Source organism: Perca flavescens, chromosome 18, assembly GCF_004354835.1.
Source record: "Perca flavescens isolate YP-PL-M2 chromosome 18, PFLA_1.0, whole genome shotgun sequence".
NCBI classification, from domain to species: Eukaryota; Metazoa; Chordata; class Actinopteri; order Perciformes; family Percidae; genus Perca; species Perca flavescens.
Genome location: NC_041348.1, coordinates 12,372,186 through 12,390,017, shown reverse-complemented (window position 1 = coordinate 12,390,017; position 17,832 = coordinate 12,372,186). Strand labels below are relative to the sequence as shown.

At 41.0% G+C, this 17,832-nt stretch overlaps 1 protein-coding gene across 3 annotated transcripts in view; it reads left to right on the top strand.

Moving 5' to 3' along the window:
* Window positions 1–17,832, top strand: part of klhl29 (kelch like family member 29) — a 232,935-nt gene that overhangs the window by 124,315 nt on the left and 90,788 nt on the right. For all 3 annotated transcript variants that reach the window (XM_028605863.1, XM_028605865.1, XM_028605864.1), the window contains one exon: window positions 10,379–10,517. In XM_028605863.1, coding sequence (XP_028461664.1) covers window positions 10,379–10,517 — 139 coding nt within the window. The remainder of the gene's footprint in view (window positions 1–10,378; window positions 10,518–17,832) is intronic.

Here is a 17,832-nt window from a genome sequence, read left to right as displayed (position 1 = left end):
ATGGCTGCATGTGTTTCTCTTTGCATCAGCACTTACGTGTGCTTTTGCACACGGACAACGTTGTCTGCTGTGGGGTGGGAGAATAACTCCACCCTGAGCTGAGTTTGACAATGACGTCCTCCGTAATGCTTGAGCAGAACGTTTGCTAATCTGTTATGCGGCCCAGTCCACTTTTACAATTTCATGTGACATACTGTTAAAATAATAACCATAAAAATCCATGTTGGCATGTTACCTCTTTGGCACTATGACAAATAAGCCAATCCACAAATTCAAAGCTTAAGCTTGGCCTGAGAAATAAAAAGTGGGCTTTCTTTAGCATGCATGCCTGTATTCCTAAAGCATTTTATCACAGTTCCCAAAAGCAGTTCTTATTAGAACTAATGAGCTCTTGGATTTTCTTTTCAAAAAGCTGCTCAGACCAATTCATAAAATGGAAATCATAATAGAAAAATAAATGCCACAGTAAGAAGCTGGGCTCTCAATATTAAGGCATTTAAGAGTAATTGTCATGTATTAATATATAATTAATCAGTGTGGTTATCAGCCTATTCATCTAAATCCATTATGAGTTTTGGAAGAATTCCGAGTGATTGGGTAGCCGTATTGCTTAATTTCAACAAGCAATTTGCACAATGCTCAGAGTGACAGAGGAGCTGTTGCTATGGAACAATTTGGCTACTGCCTCTTATAAATGTGAATGCGTCTGTTGGCCACAGAAACAATTCAGGAGCGACATACAGTTGTGCCATGGAGAACGGTTGTTTACATTGGATTCAGTCAAATACATTCCAAAACATATATGGGCTTCTTTTTTGTGGTGTGTATATATGCTGTAGTTGTGTGATTGGCTGTCTTTGGCCAGCATTGCAATTGGCTTTCAATTGGCCAATCAGAGCCATCATCCCCACTGCACACCTCTGTCTGCTTCCAGTGGCAGAAAACCAGAAAGCGTCTCCCACTTATCACCGGAGCAGTTAATTGAACTCATTAGTTTATAATTATTAGTTAATTCAGTGTTCAACACATGTCATTAGTCCTACTTTCTGCCCCACTCGCTTAATTTTGTGAACTGAGACTCTATCGTAAATGCCATGTAACCCTTTTCTATATATGCACAGCTGACACTGACAGACTTAATTGTGGACATGTTTGTGACCACATCAACCTCACAAATGAACACAAAGTTGAGTTAAGGTGCTGTTGGAAACATCAGAATGTTTAGTTCAGATTGCATGAATCATATGAGTGAGCGGGTAAATATGTCAGAGAAATTTGGGATTTTCAGTGATGCCCAGGTTACTGAGATGTGACATTTATGACACAGAGCCTGAAAAATTTGTCATCCGTCGTTTGTCATGTTTTTCATTTAAAACATTCTCAGAAATCAGGCTTTTTTTTCTGTCGAGGATCTCATGTATCTCATGTGTGGTGGCTATGAAGTATCCCTGAGTCATTTGTGGTTTATCACATTTCTTTATTTCTGTCTGATTTTTTTTTCTGGTGACAGATAAGCAGAATCTTTCAGCTCATTTAGTTTCGCTATGATTTAGGACTGTCTAGCATAATTCAAGGTTAAATAAGCACAATGTCAAGCACATCAAGCTTCACCCAGTAGTCTAAGCAGGTTGCCGTGCACCAGAGCTGTCATCAGCTCAGCCTGCGTGTGGAGAATTGTGGAAAATATTGGATGCCCTGTGATAACAGGTGGCGAGCGCTAAATGTAAAAGAGTTAAACATGTAAATAGTGTTTCCATTCGGGTGTCCCTGCTTGAATGGGTTTTATTTCAGTGATGTTTGGTGGAAAAAATGCAAGCATGGTATGTTTAATATAAGGATTGTCACATTAGTAGGTTGGCACCATATTGGCTTTCACATTTTGAGCAGGCCCAAAAAACAGCCAAGGAGGATTGCTGCACCTGGTAATGATGTGTCAGAAAGCTATATAGAGACCACACACATACTCTAACACACACACTCTAACACACTTAGAAATGCATACATATCTTTGTCACTTTTGACGATGTGTCATTGCATGTATTGAAGTCTGTGTAATTATACCTATCCCCTTTAAGCCTTCTTGGCTTTCTGTCACCTGACAGGCATCGGCACCAGCAGTGTTATCTCTGTACCCCCTAATTAAGACCTGCTTTTAGTGAAAACACGGTTTTTATCGGTGTTATAATAAATACTTTGGAGTGCTTCTGATTCTCTTGAAACATTTTAATTGGAGGTGAAAACAGGTATCATGACTTGATTCATTTTCTTAGTTTCTAATGCTTTTCAGCTGGAATAAACTCAACACTTCTTTGAATTATTTTGGAACCAAAGTCACGTCCCAGTTATTTCTGTGGTAGAGTTATTCCTCTTGTCGACTTGCTCTACATTGATTGCAAAGAGAAGAGGTAGATGTGTTACTCCAAAACGTTAACGTTTTTACACCAGCAATGATCGTTCAAAGGCACAAAGAGCAACATCCTGATTATCTTGTAATTAGCCGTGATACATATCATTCTGAAACTTAATCTTGTTTGTACTGTTGCCGTCCTTGTAGAATCATGATTTATTGATCTGCTTTATGCTGACCTCATTCCACTGTAAACGGAAAGATCAACAGAAGTGGTCACATTTTTCTGAAAGAGTACTTGCTTTAAAAATGTAACTTGCTTATTTATGTGAGCATCATTCAAATGTTTGGGATAACATAAGCACTCTAAATTATAGTTAGCTCGGACACAGTTAAGATTCACTGCAGAGTTTCTTTGGCAATCGTTTTCCCAGAAAAACCTTGTGCCCCTCTCTTAAATTTTCTTAGTTTTAGGAGCAGTAACTCCGCTACAGTAAATCTTTTTTTTTTTCTTCTTATGAACTGCAATTTAAAAAAAGCTGCATCAGCCAGGGAGGAGATTCTTTGAGCTGTACTGTAATGCCATAACTGCAGCACTGAATGTAAATGTTAACCTCCTGTGAACCGTAACCAGCCTGACTTGTAACCTACAGCCCATATTTCCCCTTTGTCTCTTCAGCAGACAGTATTCAGTATATATTTGAAGAGACTGCAGCATTTCATTTTTTTTATATATTTTTTTTTTTTATGACTAGACGTTGCAGCACCTGAAGGAAGAGATATGACCGTGTGCTTGTTTGCTGGCCACCAGCGTATCCTCTTGTTAAAACCCGACTGAGGGAGTATGACCGCTTGTCACCCACTGTCCCTCCAGCCTGGTTAATGAGGAAGTCACCGTGCCAGGCGGGACCGGAGACTTTCTCTTCATCTCGCCACACACAAAACACAAAGAGCAAGAGAACGTTGCATGACATCCTGTCAGTGTTACAGCAGACCAACCGGTGCTCCCAGGGCTCTCGCTGTTAATGTTCTTCCTCCTCTGAGCCTGTACTTGCAATTGCCTCGACTTTGTTCTACTAGTGCCAATTGTTTGCTTTCGTGTGTGTGTTCGTACACGTCTGACCCGTGGACCAGAGGGTGTACAGTACGTAGAGGGTTTGAGTGCACGGTGATGGACAACTTTTGCTACTCCAGGTCTTTTTCTTTGCATCGTCTATTGAAGGAGGCATCAAAGGCCCAGCCGGTGTCTTTGAGGGGCACAAGTTCCTCACTGCTCTCTTTCCCCTATTCCTTTTAGATGTCCTAGTGACTCCCGCCCCCCCCCCCCCCGGCTCAGTCCAGGTTGACAGCAGTACTGAGGCTCAATAAGCTCAGCTCAGCAGATTTCGAGCAGGGGAGAAATAAAGCGTCCTCATCATGGACTATTCTCTAAGGCTTTATGGTGCCACTGCTCTCTTCCAGACTGAAATCAGGACTGCCAAAGACTCGAGGAGTCTCGGGGATTTCTAATGCCGTGCATGAGCTGATTTGCTGGGAGTAGGCACATGAATGAATGTGGCGGTGATTGTTAGAGGTATGTTTTAGAGTTGAGTTGAGTAATTAGGCCTAGACCCAGGCTAGATTGGGTAGCACATGAGATCTGTAGGCTTTTATTGAGGCAAAGCATCATTTGTTCAGAAGATGGGATCTAGATGAGCGGCCTGATAGCGTTCGTGACATTTTGCACCTGTTAAAGCCTGACATTTAGCCACCACGGTGGCTTTTTGAATTGATTTGACCTGAGCTAAAGGTGGTGTTGTTGAAAATAATGGCTTATGGAATGTTTGGAAAAGCGGTTGCCTCTTTGCTTTCTCTTGTGCTAACACATAGCACACGATTCATATCAGTGTGATTTTACAGTGTGCTGTTTCCTTTGGAATATTATGAACACTCAAATTTGACATTTGTAGATGAAGAAACATTAATTATTCTTGATTTACTTCCCTTTTAGTGAAATCTGATAAGCTCTACTCAATTACCACTATGTAGTAAAACTCCATTCATTCATATTGATGAAAAGACTGTTTGTAAAAGCCTTTTAACACCCAACATCTGAGAATTATGCAGGTGATTAGAAAAATACTAATATTTTTATTATATTTCTATACTTTGAATATTGCATACATTTACACAAACTTTTGTTATTCAGGCAACAGGGATTCCCAAAATTACCTAAAATCTAGTAATTTAACATTTAAAGTATACATTTCAAACAAAAAACTAAAAAAGTTAGTTGCTGTCTATTTTTTTTATAAAAACTTAATGTAAATGTTGACATTTTGGTTTATTTGATTTATTTCAAGCGATTTGAATGTAGGACTTTAGTAAGGCCTGATGAGCACGAGAGGAGATATACTGAAGTGGACCTGAGCTTCATCTTTTTTGTTAGCAAGAAAAATAAAAAATGTTTAATGAAAAAAAGATTCAAGCCACATATTTAAGATAATATTAAAATATAAGACTAAGATATACAAATTGCCGTTATAGAGATCTTAGCTAAATGAAGCAAAGTCGGGAGATTTTAACACGCAAATGAAATGTAATAGAAGTTACGATTTCTTTCTATTTTCCATAAAGTTGCTTTCCTTTTGGTTCTCTTTTGGATTATATAGACAACTCTGGAGTTTAACAAAATCCAAATTAATAGAATTCTAAAATGTTATTGACATGTTAAACCCTTAATGAGTATATTCTTAATTTCAATTACACCTATACAATAATACAGGAATTTGTATTTTTGCCTTTTTATTCTGACAAAATATTTTTCTAAAGTTGGCCAAGAAGAGTCCATTTTTTATTTGAACAGCTCTATTTCATTGACTTTTGCACTTTTAGCACTCACAAAACCCTCAACTGGGGTCTGGGGATCTGACCTGATTTTAAATAAGGTTCAGCTGGATAGAAAAAGAAAAATCTAATAATTTCTCTCAGTGGGTCAGTCAAGGCATTCATAAGAATTTTGTCTAAATGCCTCCTTGGCATCAGAGCTGGAATATAACCTTTTTGGCTGTTGTACTTTGGACCTTCGGAGGTTACAGAATAGCGCAATCACGTTATCCAACAACTTGTGCTGATAGTGAACTTTTGACCATCTCTCCGCCTGCTGAATGCTGCATGTTGGGGGTGTATTTAATGCGTGCAGTCAGAAACCAAGAAACCATTTAAAGTGTTTGCCTTTCAAAGTCAGCAGGCGGAAAGCAGCTTCTTCCAAATATCCATCTGTCTGCTGCTCAGATCTACATGAATTCATAATTACTATCGGATCATTTATTCGTCCTAATTCTGTTTTATTATTAGAGCACCACTTCACATGGCAGTATCCCTCCCAAATCCTCCTGACATTTTCAAATACTGTGGGGTTTCAGGCCCTTTGGGCTCTGCAGGGGAAAGATATATTTTGGGGAACCCAAAACTGTGAGAGCTTTTTTTTTGCTTGGAAAGAGTTCTTTTGTGTGTATGTAATAGGAATCATGCTCTTGGCCCCATCTTCTTATTCTGTTCCTCTTTGACATGGAATCTCTCAAGCGTCCCTACTTATCAAAAGGCTTTTGTACGAGGCAGCCTATTTTGATTCGACTCCCTCAGTCCAGTCTGCTTCTGCTGCTTTAAGATGAGATAAAAAATAGACTTGTTTTGTATTTAAATCGGCTTTCAGTTCATCTTGTAAAATGTAACCTCATTTAATTCAAAGTAGAAAATAAAATACATTTCTGCGAGATGTTTTTTGCAAATGTCAGTTCAACGTATTGCTTAAAAATGTGTTACATTTAAAGAAAAAGGTTAATATTAAATGATCATTAGAATCTTGATGTGATTCTATAAATTATCATTAATAATACCAATAATTATTGATATAAATATGTGTTTTCATAATGCAAACATTCATTTGAATGGTAAATTGTATTAAATTCATATTTCCTGGTTATCAAAAATATAATAGGTTTGAATTAATTACAGACACAGCATGTATTACTGAAAACATAACAGTACAATTAAATCAAGAAATATGCAATCTAATTTGATTCATTTTCATTCATTTGACATTAGTTTTTTCGAGCGCAAGACATTTTCAGAGAATATTAGTAAAAGAATCACTTTACTGCTTTATCATCTAGTGGCTTTGAAGATAAAAATGAATTACATTTCATTTTCATATGTGGTGTGGAAAATGATCATGCTCTGCTTCAGTTAAAAAAAAGAAGAAAAAAAAGTGCCACACTGTAATGTCCTCTAAGCTTAAGAAAAGCCATTATGGCGGAGTTGTACATTGACTTATTGATCAGCTAGCATGGTTTGTTCTGGGTAATTTAAGCTGTGTGTTTGAGGAAATTGATTGTTGAAAGCTGGAGAGAACAATTAGGTCATCCGCTTCCTTTCTGCTACGCAACATAGAATGTAGGACGATTATATGTTTACTTGGGCTGTGGAGACACAACATTTATCAGAGAAGATAACAAGGAAAACGAGATGAAAAAATAAATCCTTCTGAAATGGATCACAAAATTGTCAAAAGTCTTTTTGCTATATTTACTATATATGCGTTACTTCACAGGGCGTCATATCGCCTGTCTTCAGTAACAACCTTCTCTTTCATATCCCCCTCATCTACTTGCTCTGAGAGAATTTTTAAAGAGTTTTTTGTTTTATCCCTCTTCCTCAATTTATATCGTGTCAACACATTGCTTTCTTATTAATCAAAAATAATGCCGTAGAAATTTAAACATTTTGATGGCCATGCATTAAAACGAAACAAAATTTAAGAGTGACTTATCTGAAAGTTCAATATCCAGTGAGTTTGTAGAAATGTATATGTATAGCTGTGAGTTTAATTTTATATTTAAGAAACAATTTAAGTAATTTTCTCCGCATGGGGAAAATAAAAATTCATACAAAGATGTTACAAATTATCATTTTTGCCCTTTACTTTTTCACATATTGCACACAACGGCTCAGTCAAGTTACAAAAAAAAAAGAAAAATACAGAAATATGATTTTATTAAGATGTATCTCAAAACTTAGTTTTTTTTTTTTTCAACACAAAATGGTGGGTCCACAGAGGCGCATGTAACATACATATAGAACCCTAAAATGGCTCCAAGTTCAGCAACCAATGGCGTGCTGCGTCGCCCTTTACATCAGCCTATCGCAGCTCAGCGAGCGACTTGCTACACCTTACAGTACAGTAGGGAGGCATGGTGTGCGCTCATAGGTTACTGGAAATCGCACCCGGGACCCCATTGGCCACAAGGCTCAGATGTTTGACAGCAGAGTTACTAGGCTGAGCAGCAGAGTTGGCACTGGTTTCATACCCCCTATGCAGTGTGTCAACCAATCATGAAGAGCCAGCGCGGGGCGTTGTTGTTATTGTCAACGGCTTGGGGCAGGAAACCACCCTAGCACATTATATCACCGTTTGAGGTCCATGATATACTCTCGGACTGTAGAACAATATCCCCCTTTGAGAATTTCGGTCTACTCCCCACAAAACAAACCTTAACACTATTTCATCCTTCTGTTGCAGAACTTGACGGTCCTCAGGAGACTTTTTCCTTAAACAGTATTGAGACGTTTGGTGTTTCAAAGCCGCCGTGGTCCAATTGAACGTGGCTCTGCCTCACCACACTCCATGCCAAACCTGAGAATGGGGCCGTCATGTGCAGTTTCATGGTCCCCGGGGGTGATGAGTTGTTCTAGGCCGCTCACCGACCCACCCCCAAGAAGCATTAACTAGCTTTTCCATCAGGCATTCAGGTGTGTCTGCACGGCTCCGAGGGAGGCGGCCATTGTTTGCTGACAAGTGGAGTTCTCCGTCTCCCCCTCTCACTTTTCTTTATTCTCGGGGCGAATGGATGGTATGCGGTGTGGCTGATTGGAGGTGAGAGCCATATCGGTCGCTGGAGATTCACTAATGCAAACTCAAAACTACTGTGTATTCACTATTCACAGTCCGTGCCCACACAGTAATCAGATAGCTGGCCAACTGACAAGTAGCAGTGGAGTGGAATGTGGAGAGAGATGGATGAAAGACAAGGCAAATGCCAGCCTTTGTGTTTGTGTGTGCATCATGTGTGTGGCTCACTCTAGCATTTTAGCTGTGCATCTCGCCAAGGTACGGCAGACATGTTGTCAGAAATTGCATCCATTTTTTTGTTTCTCCCCATTTGGTATTCAGCATGTTTAATAACCAGGTCATTTTCTTTCTGGCCAGTACTTGTTTGATGCGATAAGGCTGAAGGATGCGCCGCTCAGAGAACAAGGCTTTTACCAAAGCGTGCTTCTGAATTGCACCTTATTTGTCATGTGTCTTTATACTGTATAATTTCAGCTACTGAATTAATGCAGAGCTGAGCCGCCAGTGTCAGTCAGGAGAATGGAAGGAGCTAAATGAGTGCATATTCCAGCCAAACAGAGGGACAAGTGTTATTCCAGGTTAATTAAATCCCTGCTTTGAGTCTGGCGTGAACAGAGACCTCTTTCACGATGATAAAGACCAACTCTTTTATTTCAGCTTGGGTGTCGCCAGTACAATCAGAAGTCTGATCGGTTTTCACGCATTTAATGGCTAGACCGCTGTGTGAAGCACATATTCATCCACACATGCACTCTCTCACTTGTTACACATTACTGACAACAAATGACTGCATTGCCACTGTTCAGAGTGCCATGTTTAAGCAAGAACTGAAGGTAGCATGCTGGTTAAGGTAGCATCCACACAAGTTTCAAGAACTTTGCTGATCAAAGGAGGATTTGCCATCTTTTCTTACCTTTTTTAATCATTCTGGTTCTCAAACTGTGGCTACTGTTATCTTTTCCCCAGCATGGAGTATGTGCCTTGATACTGTACAACGCACACTGCGCTTTGTGCCAAATGGATGTTTACTTTGCCTCGCAGCATGCAGTCTTGATGAAATGCTCCGCTTATGCGCAGACGACAGTATGGAAGCTGGCTCCCTCTATAATCATAATGCTCCACAATGTGGCTGTAGCTTATTTGAATCTCTTATTGTTCTCTTTTAATGGAATTCTCGATCGGAGATTAACAAAGCCGCACTGTTATTTATCCCTCCTAAGGCCGTAGAAGAAGTTGCTAGTCTCCCGCTGATTATCACTCTCAGCATCCCCTCATGGTGCCTCATTAAGACTGTGTGAGAAACAAGCTCCCCTGACCCAACGCTACAGTCAGGCCAGGCCGAACATGGTGCTACTACACCCACATTACACAACTCTCTGTGTACTGTGGCCTTCAACAGAACATTGGTTTGCTCTGAGCATGTTTTCTCAGATTGTGTTCCGGCCCTGCTTTTCTTTTCTTTCCAGAGAGGAAGACGAGGGTGGGTGGGGGATAGTTTTCTTAAAAAGAAAGAGAGCGCGAGAGAGAGAGAGAGAGAAGCGGGTGTTGGGATTTGGGGATAAGCACATTTGAAGGTCAACTCCTCGCCGAGTAAGGAACTAGTGAAAAGCCAAAGAATTTTATTTTAATATAAATAATGCATTGACAGCGCTTTGTTTTCAACCCACCTCTCTTTTAGATGCTTTTTAATCTCATTCAGCTTCCCTTCCTTGAAGTTCTGCTGCTGCAGTGTACATTTACAAAAGTCAAATACAGCTAAACATGTGTCTTTTCTCTTAATAATCCTAGTTTCTGGGTATCCAGTGGCATGCTTTGGGTACTGCATATTCCTCAGTACAGTATATACTTTTTTCTTTTTTGTTTTTTTACATGCACCCTTTTCTGCTATATATGTATTTACACATCTCATAATGCCTTTGCTGAACTGTTTGATGAAATCAAATGTCACTTTTTCTCTATCATATAATGAGCATTGTTTCTTAAGACTGGAAAGCAATATTGTGTTCTACAATCTGCACTTTTTTTTTCAACATTATGTTCTGTTTCTTGTTGTCATGCTATTGTTGCTCATGTATGTATGGAAGAGAGAACAGTTCTAAACCCAAATGTGGCGTTGTCTGTTTCTTTTTCTTGTTCTACAGAGATGTTGAAGGAGCTGAACCAGCAGCGCAGAGCGAAAGAGTTTACAGACCTGAAAATAATTGTTGAAGGCAAAGAGTTTGAAGTCCACCAAAATGTTCTAGCTTCCTGCAGCTTGTATTTCAAGGACCTGGTGAAAAGGTTTGCCTTCGCTTTCCCTCCCACCAGCTGTTGATCCAATCTGTTCTTTTCATAGGGCGCATTTGTGTCGCTTTTCTTTTTTTTTTCTTCTTTTTTCCCTTCCCCTCTCTCTCTTGCAGGTGTGTGAAGACTTTGGTTCCTATCACAGGGCCAGCAGCCATTCCTTCCTCTTCCCGCTCAAATGAATGTATCTGAAACTGGAGAGAAAAAAGGTCAACCCTCGTCATTACCTTTCCTCCCCATGTAGGGCAATTTAACCACATTTCCATTTTAATGAGCAGTGAAAATGTTCCATGACTGGGGATGTTTTAAAACTCACCAAAGGGCCAAAACAAAAGAATCATACATTCTACACTTTGGGTGGTAATTCGCCAAAACCACGCTGTCTTCTGTGGGCAGAGGGATTTTTTGTCTCCCAAGCTACCATATTTTTCTGTTGCTAATTCTTATTTGTTTGTTTTTTGCTGCAAAACAGCCTTTTCATATGCTAATAAATCTTGGTTAGTGTGATAAAAAAGACATTTCAGAGTCATAAACAAAGGACAGAACAAAATCACATCTGAGACAGCTTACTGAACCACCACTTTCACAGGTTAACACCACCCTTCACTAATGTATTCATTTGATGTGGATCTAAGTATTCCCCTAGTATTCTGCCCTTCATACTCCATATTTTTGTTGGGCTGTTTTGTTTCTGTGGGTGCCTGCCTGCATACTTGTGTACACCTGTGTGTGTGTGTGTGTGTGTGTGTGTGTGTGTGTGTGTGTGTCAGCTATAGACCTTTTTAGTGTCTCTAGATGTGTGTGCACAGGCGTGTATGTGCAACTGTGTAAAGTATGATAGTGCAAGTATGTCTTTTTTTTTTATCTGCCTTGTTTTCCGGGTAGGGAATACCATAATTCCCTAATGTCCTCATCCTTACTTCAAATCCTTGCAGTTTTTTTTTTTTTTTTTTTTTTTGATTGATTGAGAGTCCCCTGGAGCCAAAGTTGTTTTGCCACCTTGGTGTCATTTGTGTGCGATTGTTCTCGCTCGCGTGGCTCGGGATGAAATGGCGAGCAAAGACAAACAGAGAAGACACACACACACACACACACACACACACACACACACACACACACACACACACACACACACAGTCGCTAGCGGTATCCCGAAATGCCTTAGGGAAGTTTTGCCACTGCGAGCTCTTCAGAGAGCTGATTATCAGCCGCCGCCGCTGCCCTGCTCGCTCGCCACCGATACACTTGTTCCTCCTGAATGGGAATGGAGTGAGGAAGACCAGAGAGAGAGAGAGAACAGAGGTAGAGAAGCCACGTCTGTAGGGCCACTCATCTCCATGGCGGCTACACTCGTAAACACCCCATGAATAAAAAGAGAGCCACTGAGTCTTCCTTTAACCTTGACAATAGCGGAGAAGCTTCCTGAGAGACTGAAGTGACTTTGGAGATAACTGAAGCCCCCATGTTGGTCAGCCTGTCTATCAGATTGTCTTGTCTGTGCGTCTTATCCGGGACGAAGCCAGATTATTTATGCTTAAAGGCGGGGGCCCCTGAAAGACACCGGGGCTCCCAGAGGAGCGGGCTGAATTTCATCAAGCTCATCCTCATGCCTGCTGCTGCCTACATCGTCTGATTTCTCTTGTTTAGTTTGACAGTTTAATAGAGCAACTTCTCATTAATTGGTTAATTAATTGTGAAACTACTTTTGATTTATTGTCATAACACTGTCATTTTTCACCAGATTACGTCTAAAATCGAAATCTTCTCATTTGACTTCACGCTGGAGAATATCTAATGGATTTGTTAATACTAATTGTTCATTTTGTAAGACGTCTTTGGTTTGATGTAATGAATTCAGGATCATCAGCATTATGCTAACGCGGCACCGTCAACAGTGACTGCTGTAGATTCTGCGAGGCATGTGGCACCTTGACTTTATGGAAATGAGAGCTGCGCGAGAAGAGGGCAACAGCGCAAAGCTGGCAGGGAAAGGACCGAAAGGGAGCGAAAACAAATGAATAAAAAAAGTGAGATCAGGCAGAGAGCATGGAGGGAGAGATTGAAAGCATTTTGGTCATAGCCGTGAGCCAGGCAGAGTGTTGCAAGCTCGGTCAGAGAGGAGCAAAGAGAGCCAAAGGCCTGACTGTCGTTGAGTTACGGCCTCCCATGGGCAGCTCAGGTCACTTTTTCTGTGCAGCTGGAATTATGCGGAGGTTACACGTGGCTCGCCACATCTTTTATGAGGTCAAATAAGAGAGAGCGAGGGACTTCATCTCCTTATATGCTCCACATCCCGCCCGCCCTTCCTCGCCCATCTCATTCAGGAGGCATTTGCAGCTGTTTAGACCCCTTGTTAGCTCACTATAAAACACCATGCTGTGTATGTGTGTCTGTGTGTGTCTGTCTGTATACAGTATGTGCTTGAATTCTGGGAAAAAGTGCCCTTGTGCAACTGTTCTTGATGTGAAGCATGTGCGCACCACATTATTGCATGCACGCTTTTGTGTGCGTGTGCATGTGCGTGTGTGCGTGTGTGCGTGCGCATAGGCTGCAAGGACATAAATATTGTGTGTTATCCAGGCAGGTTGTCATTAGTCAGAAAGAAAGTAGAGATGTGATACTGGAGGGTGGGGGAGTGCACCTCACACTTATTTTCCCTGGCCTACACAGACAGACACACACGCCAAGCCGATAACTTGTTTAAAAAAATAATGGCTTAATTGGCAAAGAGACGGAATTTAGCAGCACGGAATGGGAATGTAAAATATGCTTAAAAAATCTGGAAATATTCTTCTGCACATTAGGCGTGGGTTTCGAAATACATCTCAAAATGGTGTTTTCAACAAACTCTTTCCTCCTTTCGGCGTGCTCCTCCACTTTACCGCCCTCACCTCACGTATTCAGTTCTCCCCTACAGTACGTGTTCATTCAACCTGCCATTTTTCCCCATGATACCTGAAGGATGTAATGGCGCTCCAAAATGTACGCACACGTCTAGCCTCGCCCCGACCCAAAAACCTATTACCCTACCCTTTTAAAGGGCCGATGCACAGAGCAGGGAGACAGATCATTTCCGGTAATACCATTTTACCCCTCAGGACTTTTCAATAAGTGTGCTCTGCAGGCATTTAATTTATTGCCACTGCATCTCCTACACGACAGTAATGTTAAAAAAAAAAAAAAAAAAAAAAATTCCGAATCTCTGAGCAGTCCTGACACATGCTTCCATGCCATTTGTTTCTCTCCCTGCTTGCCCCTCTGTGGACCCATGAGTTCTCAAAGCTTGTGAGTCAGATAGTGTTATGACTATGAGATGGGTAGAGAGCTGTGTTAAAGCCCATTACAGTGTCTGCCCTGTGTGTCAACACTGCAGCAGAGCACTGTTCAGCCTCCTGCTGCTGATAGCATGATGATAAAGCTGTGTGTGTGTGTGTGTGTGTGTGTGTGTGTGTGTGTGTGTGTGTGTGTGTGTGTGTGTGTGTGTGTGTGTGTGTGTGTGTGTGTGTGTGTGTGTGTGTGTGTGTGTGTGTGTGTGTGTGTGTGGCATTGAAAAATGAGTGGTTCTCTCCAGTAACAATGGGCATGCAGGGAAATTTTGGTATTGTTATCTAGATCTCTCTTACTTTTCTTCTGTGTTCCAAGTCTGACTCACCAAACTCTCTGAACTGCATAAACTTTCTGTATATTGCGGTTTTCTTATCCATAAGTGTGCGTTTGTGAGATTTAAGCATTAGCCTAATCAACGCCCCCTAATTGCCATATAGTGCTACCTGTTGCACTACATTTGTGACAAGATGTTACACAGTAGTAAAATTAAGAATTTCACACTGCAAAGCTTTAAGTCCTGCTGTCAGAAATCAGCCGATAACAAAAGATAACAAATTGTCAGAAAATTAGAAAATATTAATACAAAATCCAACAGCGCGTCATCAAGAAATCATTGTCAAACCTCTCAGTAAATTGCCAAGCCATGTGGATGATGATCTGGTGAACAGAATAATCATTTTGTACTTTTTATTTTAGTTTATTTTGGTAACATTTAAACTCCAAATTCAATCATTAAGGTAATTTAATGCGCTATACTTTGAGTCAAACCCAAATGACTTTAATTTTTTATGTTCTGTTTTTAATGTACAAATAATTAGGGAATGTGACAAGTTGTCTTAATCAGTTATATGTGCATCTTTAGAACAAATCTGTTAGTATGAGTGGTTCTTACATGAGGCCCAATGTCTGATTCAAAGAATAACCTCTCAACAGTTTTCATAGGAAGTATTTCTTTGAGGAAAAAGTAGTTTTCCTGAAAACCCGGACATTCTGTCGGGGTCAACTTTTTAATGTAATGCCATGAGCACCACAAATTTAAATTCCATTGACTTCCATTGTATTTGGGTGAAGGCAGAAATCTCACAGATGGAGTTTTTAAAACTGGGGCAAAATATAAACTTAATATAGAGCTAAATATCACTAAAGTTGCGTGAGAAAATGCCTTTTTTACTGTAATTCAGTGAACTGTGAAGCTTCGAGCCTCCAATGAGATCACAGGATTGATTGTGAACCTATTGGCACTTGCAGATGGCCCTCCTCCTGTCACCACTCCTCAAAATAAACTTCTATTTTCAAGTGAAGTTTTTGTATCAAGGGTCCTGTCACTCCCATGTCCATGTACAGTTTTTTTTCTCTCATGCTGATGGCCCCTTGTTCACACTTGGACTGAGGTTTGGGCTTTAAAACTCTCCACCTGTCACACTGTCCTTTTTGTCCTTCAGAGCGTCTGACACTAACTGGACTTGTTCCAGCCAGATAGCCTTGAAGTCTCCACTATCATACCTGCTGTTCTGGGGCGGCTTACCATGGCCTCAATACCACGAAGCAAACACAAGCAAAACCTGGAATCCAACACTGATAAAGCGTCCACATTATGTGTATTTATTTATTTTTATAATTTATTCCTGAGTTATGTTGTGACAGAACATGTAAATGCAAGCCATTTTTAGCCCAGACAGTGTCTGCTTTGCAGTTGAATAAGCTATCTTAACATATCTTGGTAGTGTATGTACTTTCACAGAATAGATGGTCTTGTAAGAACAAGTTAAATGTATTCCCTGTAAAATGTTTATTTATTTTTTTAGGTTTAAGGATGTATTAGGAAGTGTGTGTGTGTGTGTGTGTGTGTGTGTGTGTGTGTGTGTGTGTGTGTGTGTGTGTGTGTGTGTGTGTGTGTGTGTGTGTGCGCGTGTGCGCAGCTCCCTTCCTCCCTCTCAGCCTTTGCTCACCACCATTTTGACAGTCTTTGCTGATTTTAAGACTTCTTCTTGAATAAGTGGTGCATTTTTCACAAACAAATTTCTCTGCCTGAGTGTGCCCATCTTTTTTTTTTTTTGCCCTCCTCGCCCTATCTGTCCTCCTCTGTCTCTTCTGTCCTCCCTGCCTCCCTCTTTCCCTATTTAAATTCACGTCTGCAATCAGACACAGCATAAATATCCACTACTTTTAGAAGCTCCAGAAAAGTCATTTCCATAACATAAGTGCTTAGACAAAACAAACTGCCACTCGAGCTGGTTCCTATTGCACTAATTGAGCAGGTTGATGAGCATGCTCTTCTTTAATTTTTAGCTCCCCCGCTCTCTTTTCTTCCCCACCTTTCTCCATCACTTTAACCCTAAACAACACTCCCCTTCCCTTCTTTCTGTCCTCCTACCTGCCCCCACTGCAGGGCTTTGTGTGGAAAAAGGGCAATAACATTATGTGGCTTTTTGCTTTGCAGGAGGAAAAAGAGTAACTACCTTGGTTTTTCCAGCCAATGTCCACGCAGAGACAAATGCCATTGTCTTTTTATTTTATTTTTGGATGTCCTTCTCCCCTCTCACCTCCTGAGTACGCTTTAAATGACGACTAATGTCTCAGTTCATACACTACAGGCTACTGATGATTATTGCAGCGGGGACAAAGGCTCTGTTTAGGTGTGATGGTGGATCTTTATTTTGGGGTGGGCGGGGATATCTCTTATTTAAAAGACAAAGGCACAGTCATGGAACAACTCAACCCCTCCCTCAGAAGGATGGCTGCTGGCTCCCTGTGGAAGAACCGTCTCGCCCTGCCTCCCTTCATTTTGCTTCCTCCTCATCAACCCCCCCCCCCACACACACACACACACACACACACACACACACACACACACACACACACACACACACACACACAACCTCTCTTCTCTCATCTTCACTCTAACCATTTCATCTACCTGTCTCATCTTGTTTGTTTTGCTGTCGGTGTCTCACTAAATGCTGACTGTTTGTCATGATTTCTAGTCCAACAAACTGGCTCCAACAGAAAAGGAAAAGAGACAAATGCACACACACACACACACACACACACACACACACACACACACACACACAGAAACAGACAGAGCTTTATCATCGTGCTACCATGAGTAACAGAAGCGAACAGCCTTCATCCATCTTAATGTAGGTTACTTTTCATATTGTTGATGCCCATAGCCGCGGGAGCAGAGACAGTAGTAGTGGGGGCATGCGTTCTGCAGGGCCTTGATTCCATTTAGTTTGCCCTTGAGTGGATTATTGTTTCACATGGGACATTAAACATTGGTGGCGAGGTGTTATTTAACGCTCTCATACCTCTCCGGGGGGATCCAGCATATGAACTAATCTCTGCCATTTGATCCCGGTGAAGTCACAACGTGGCCCAGTTCTGAAAGCAGCCCTCCAATACCTCACACATCTCGAGCTCTGCAGTACGCAGGGATATCATATTCTATTTAATTTCATCCAAGCACTCCCAGGCACCTCTTACACTACGCCAGTAGGAGTGGATACTCTGCTTTTGATATCCAGCACGCACACGGCAGCGGTGTAGGCTCACGAACAGCGAGCCCTCTCAAACACAACATGCTTTAACCAGCATACTCTACATTCCGTCCTATGTCAGTGTATAAACTGTGCTGTCACTTTCTTTCTCTCTTTGTTTTCTGTCTGATAGCTCATATGTACCCTGCCATGTATGCATGTCCACCTCTGAAACTATGCATACATGAAAACACACATGTAATAAGCATGCCTGTTTAAAAAAAGCAATAACTTTTTTTTGTTTGCCTAATCTCTGTTCAGAGAGGACATTTTGTTTCAGATGCAGCAATATAGTTGCAAATCTGCTAGCCCCATAGAAAAGTAGAAACCATCCAAAGTTCTGTTTCTGTCCCTTTTTTCACTTTACGTTGTTATCCTATTGTGTAATGATTGTCTTATTTTCTCCCCACTCTTGTACTGGCCCAGGTGTGTTATGGGTGTTG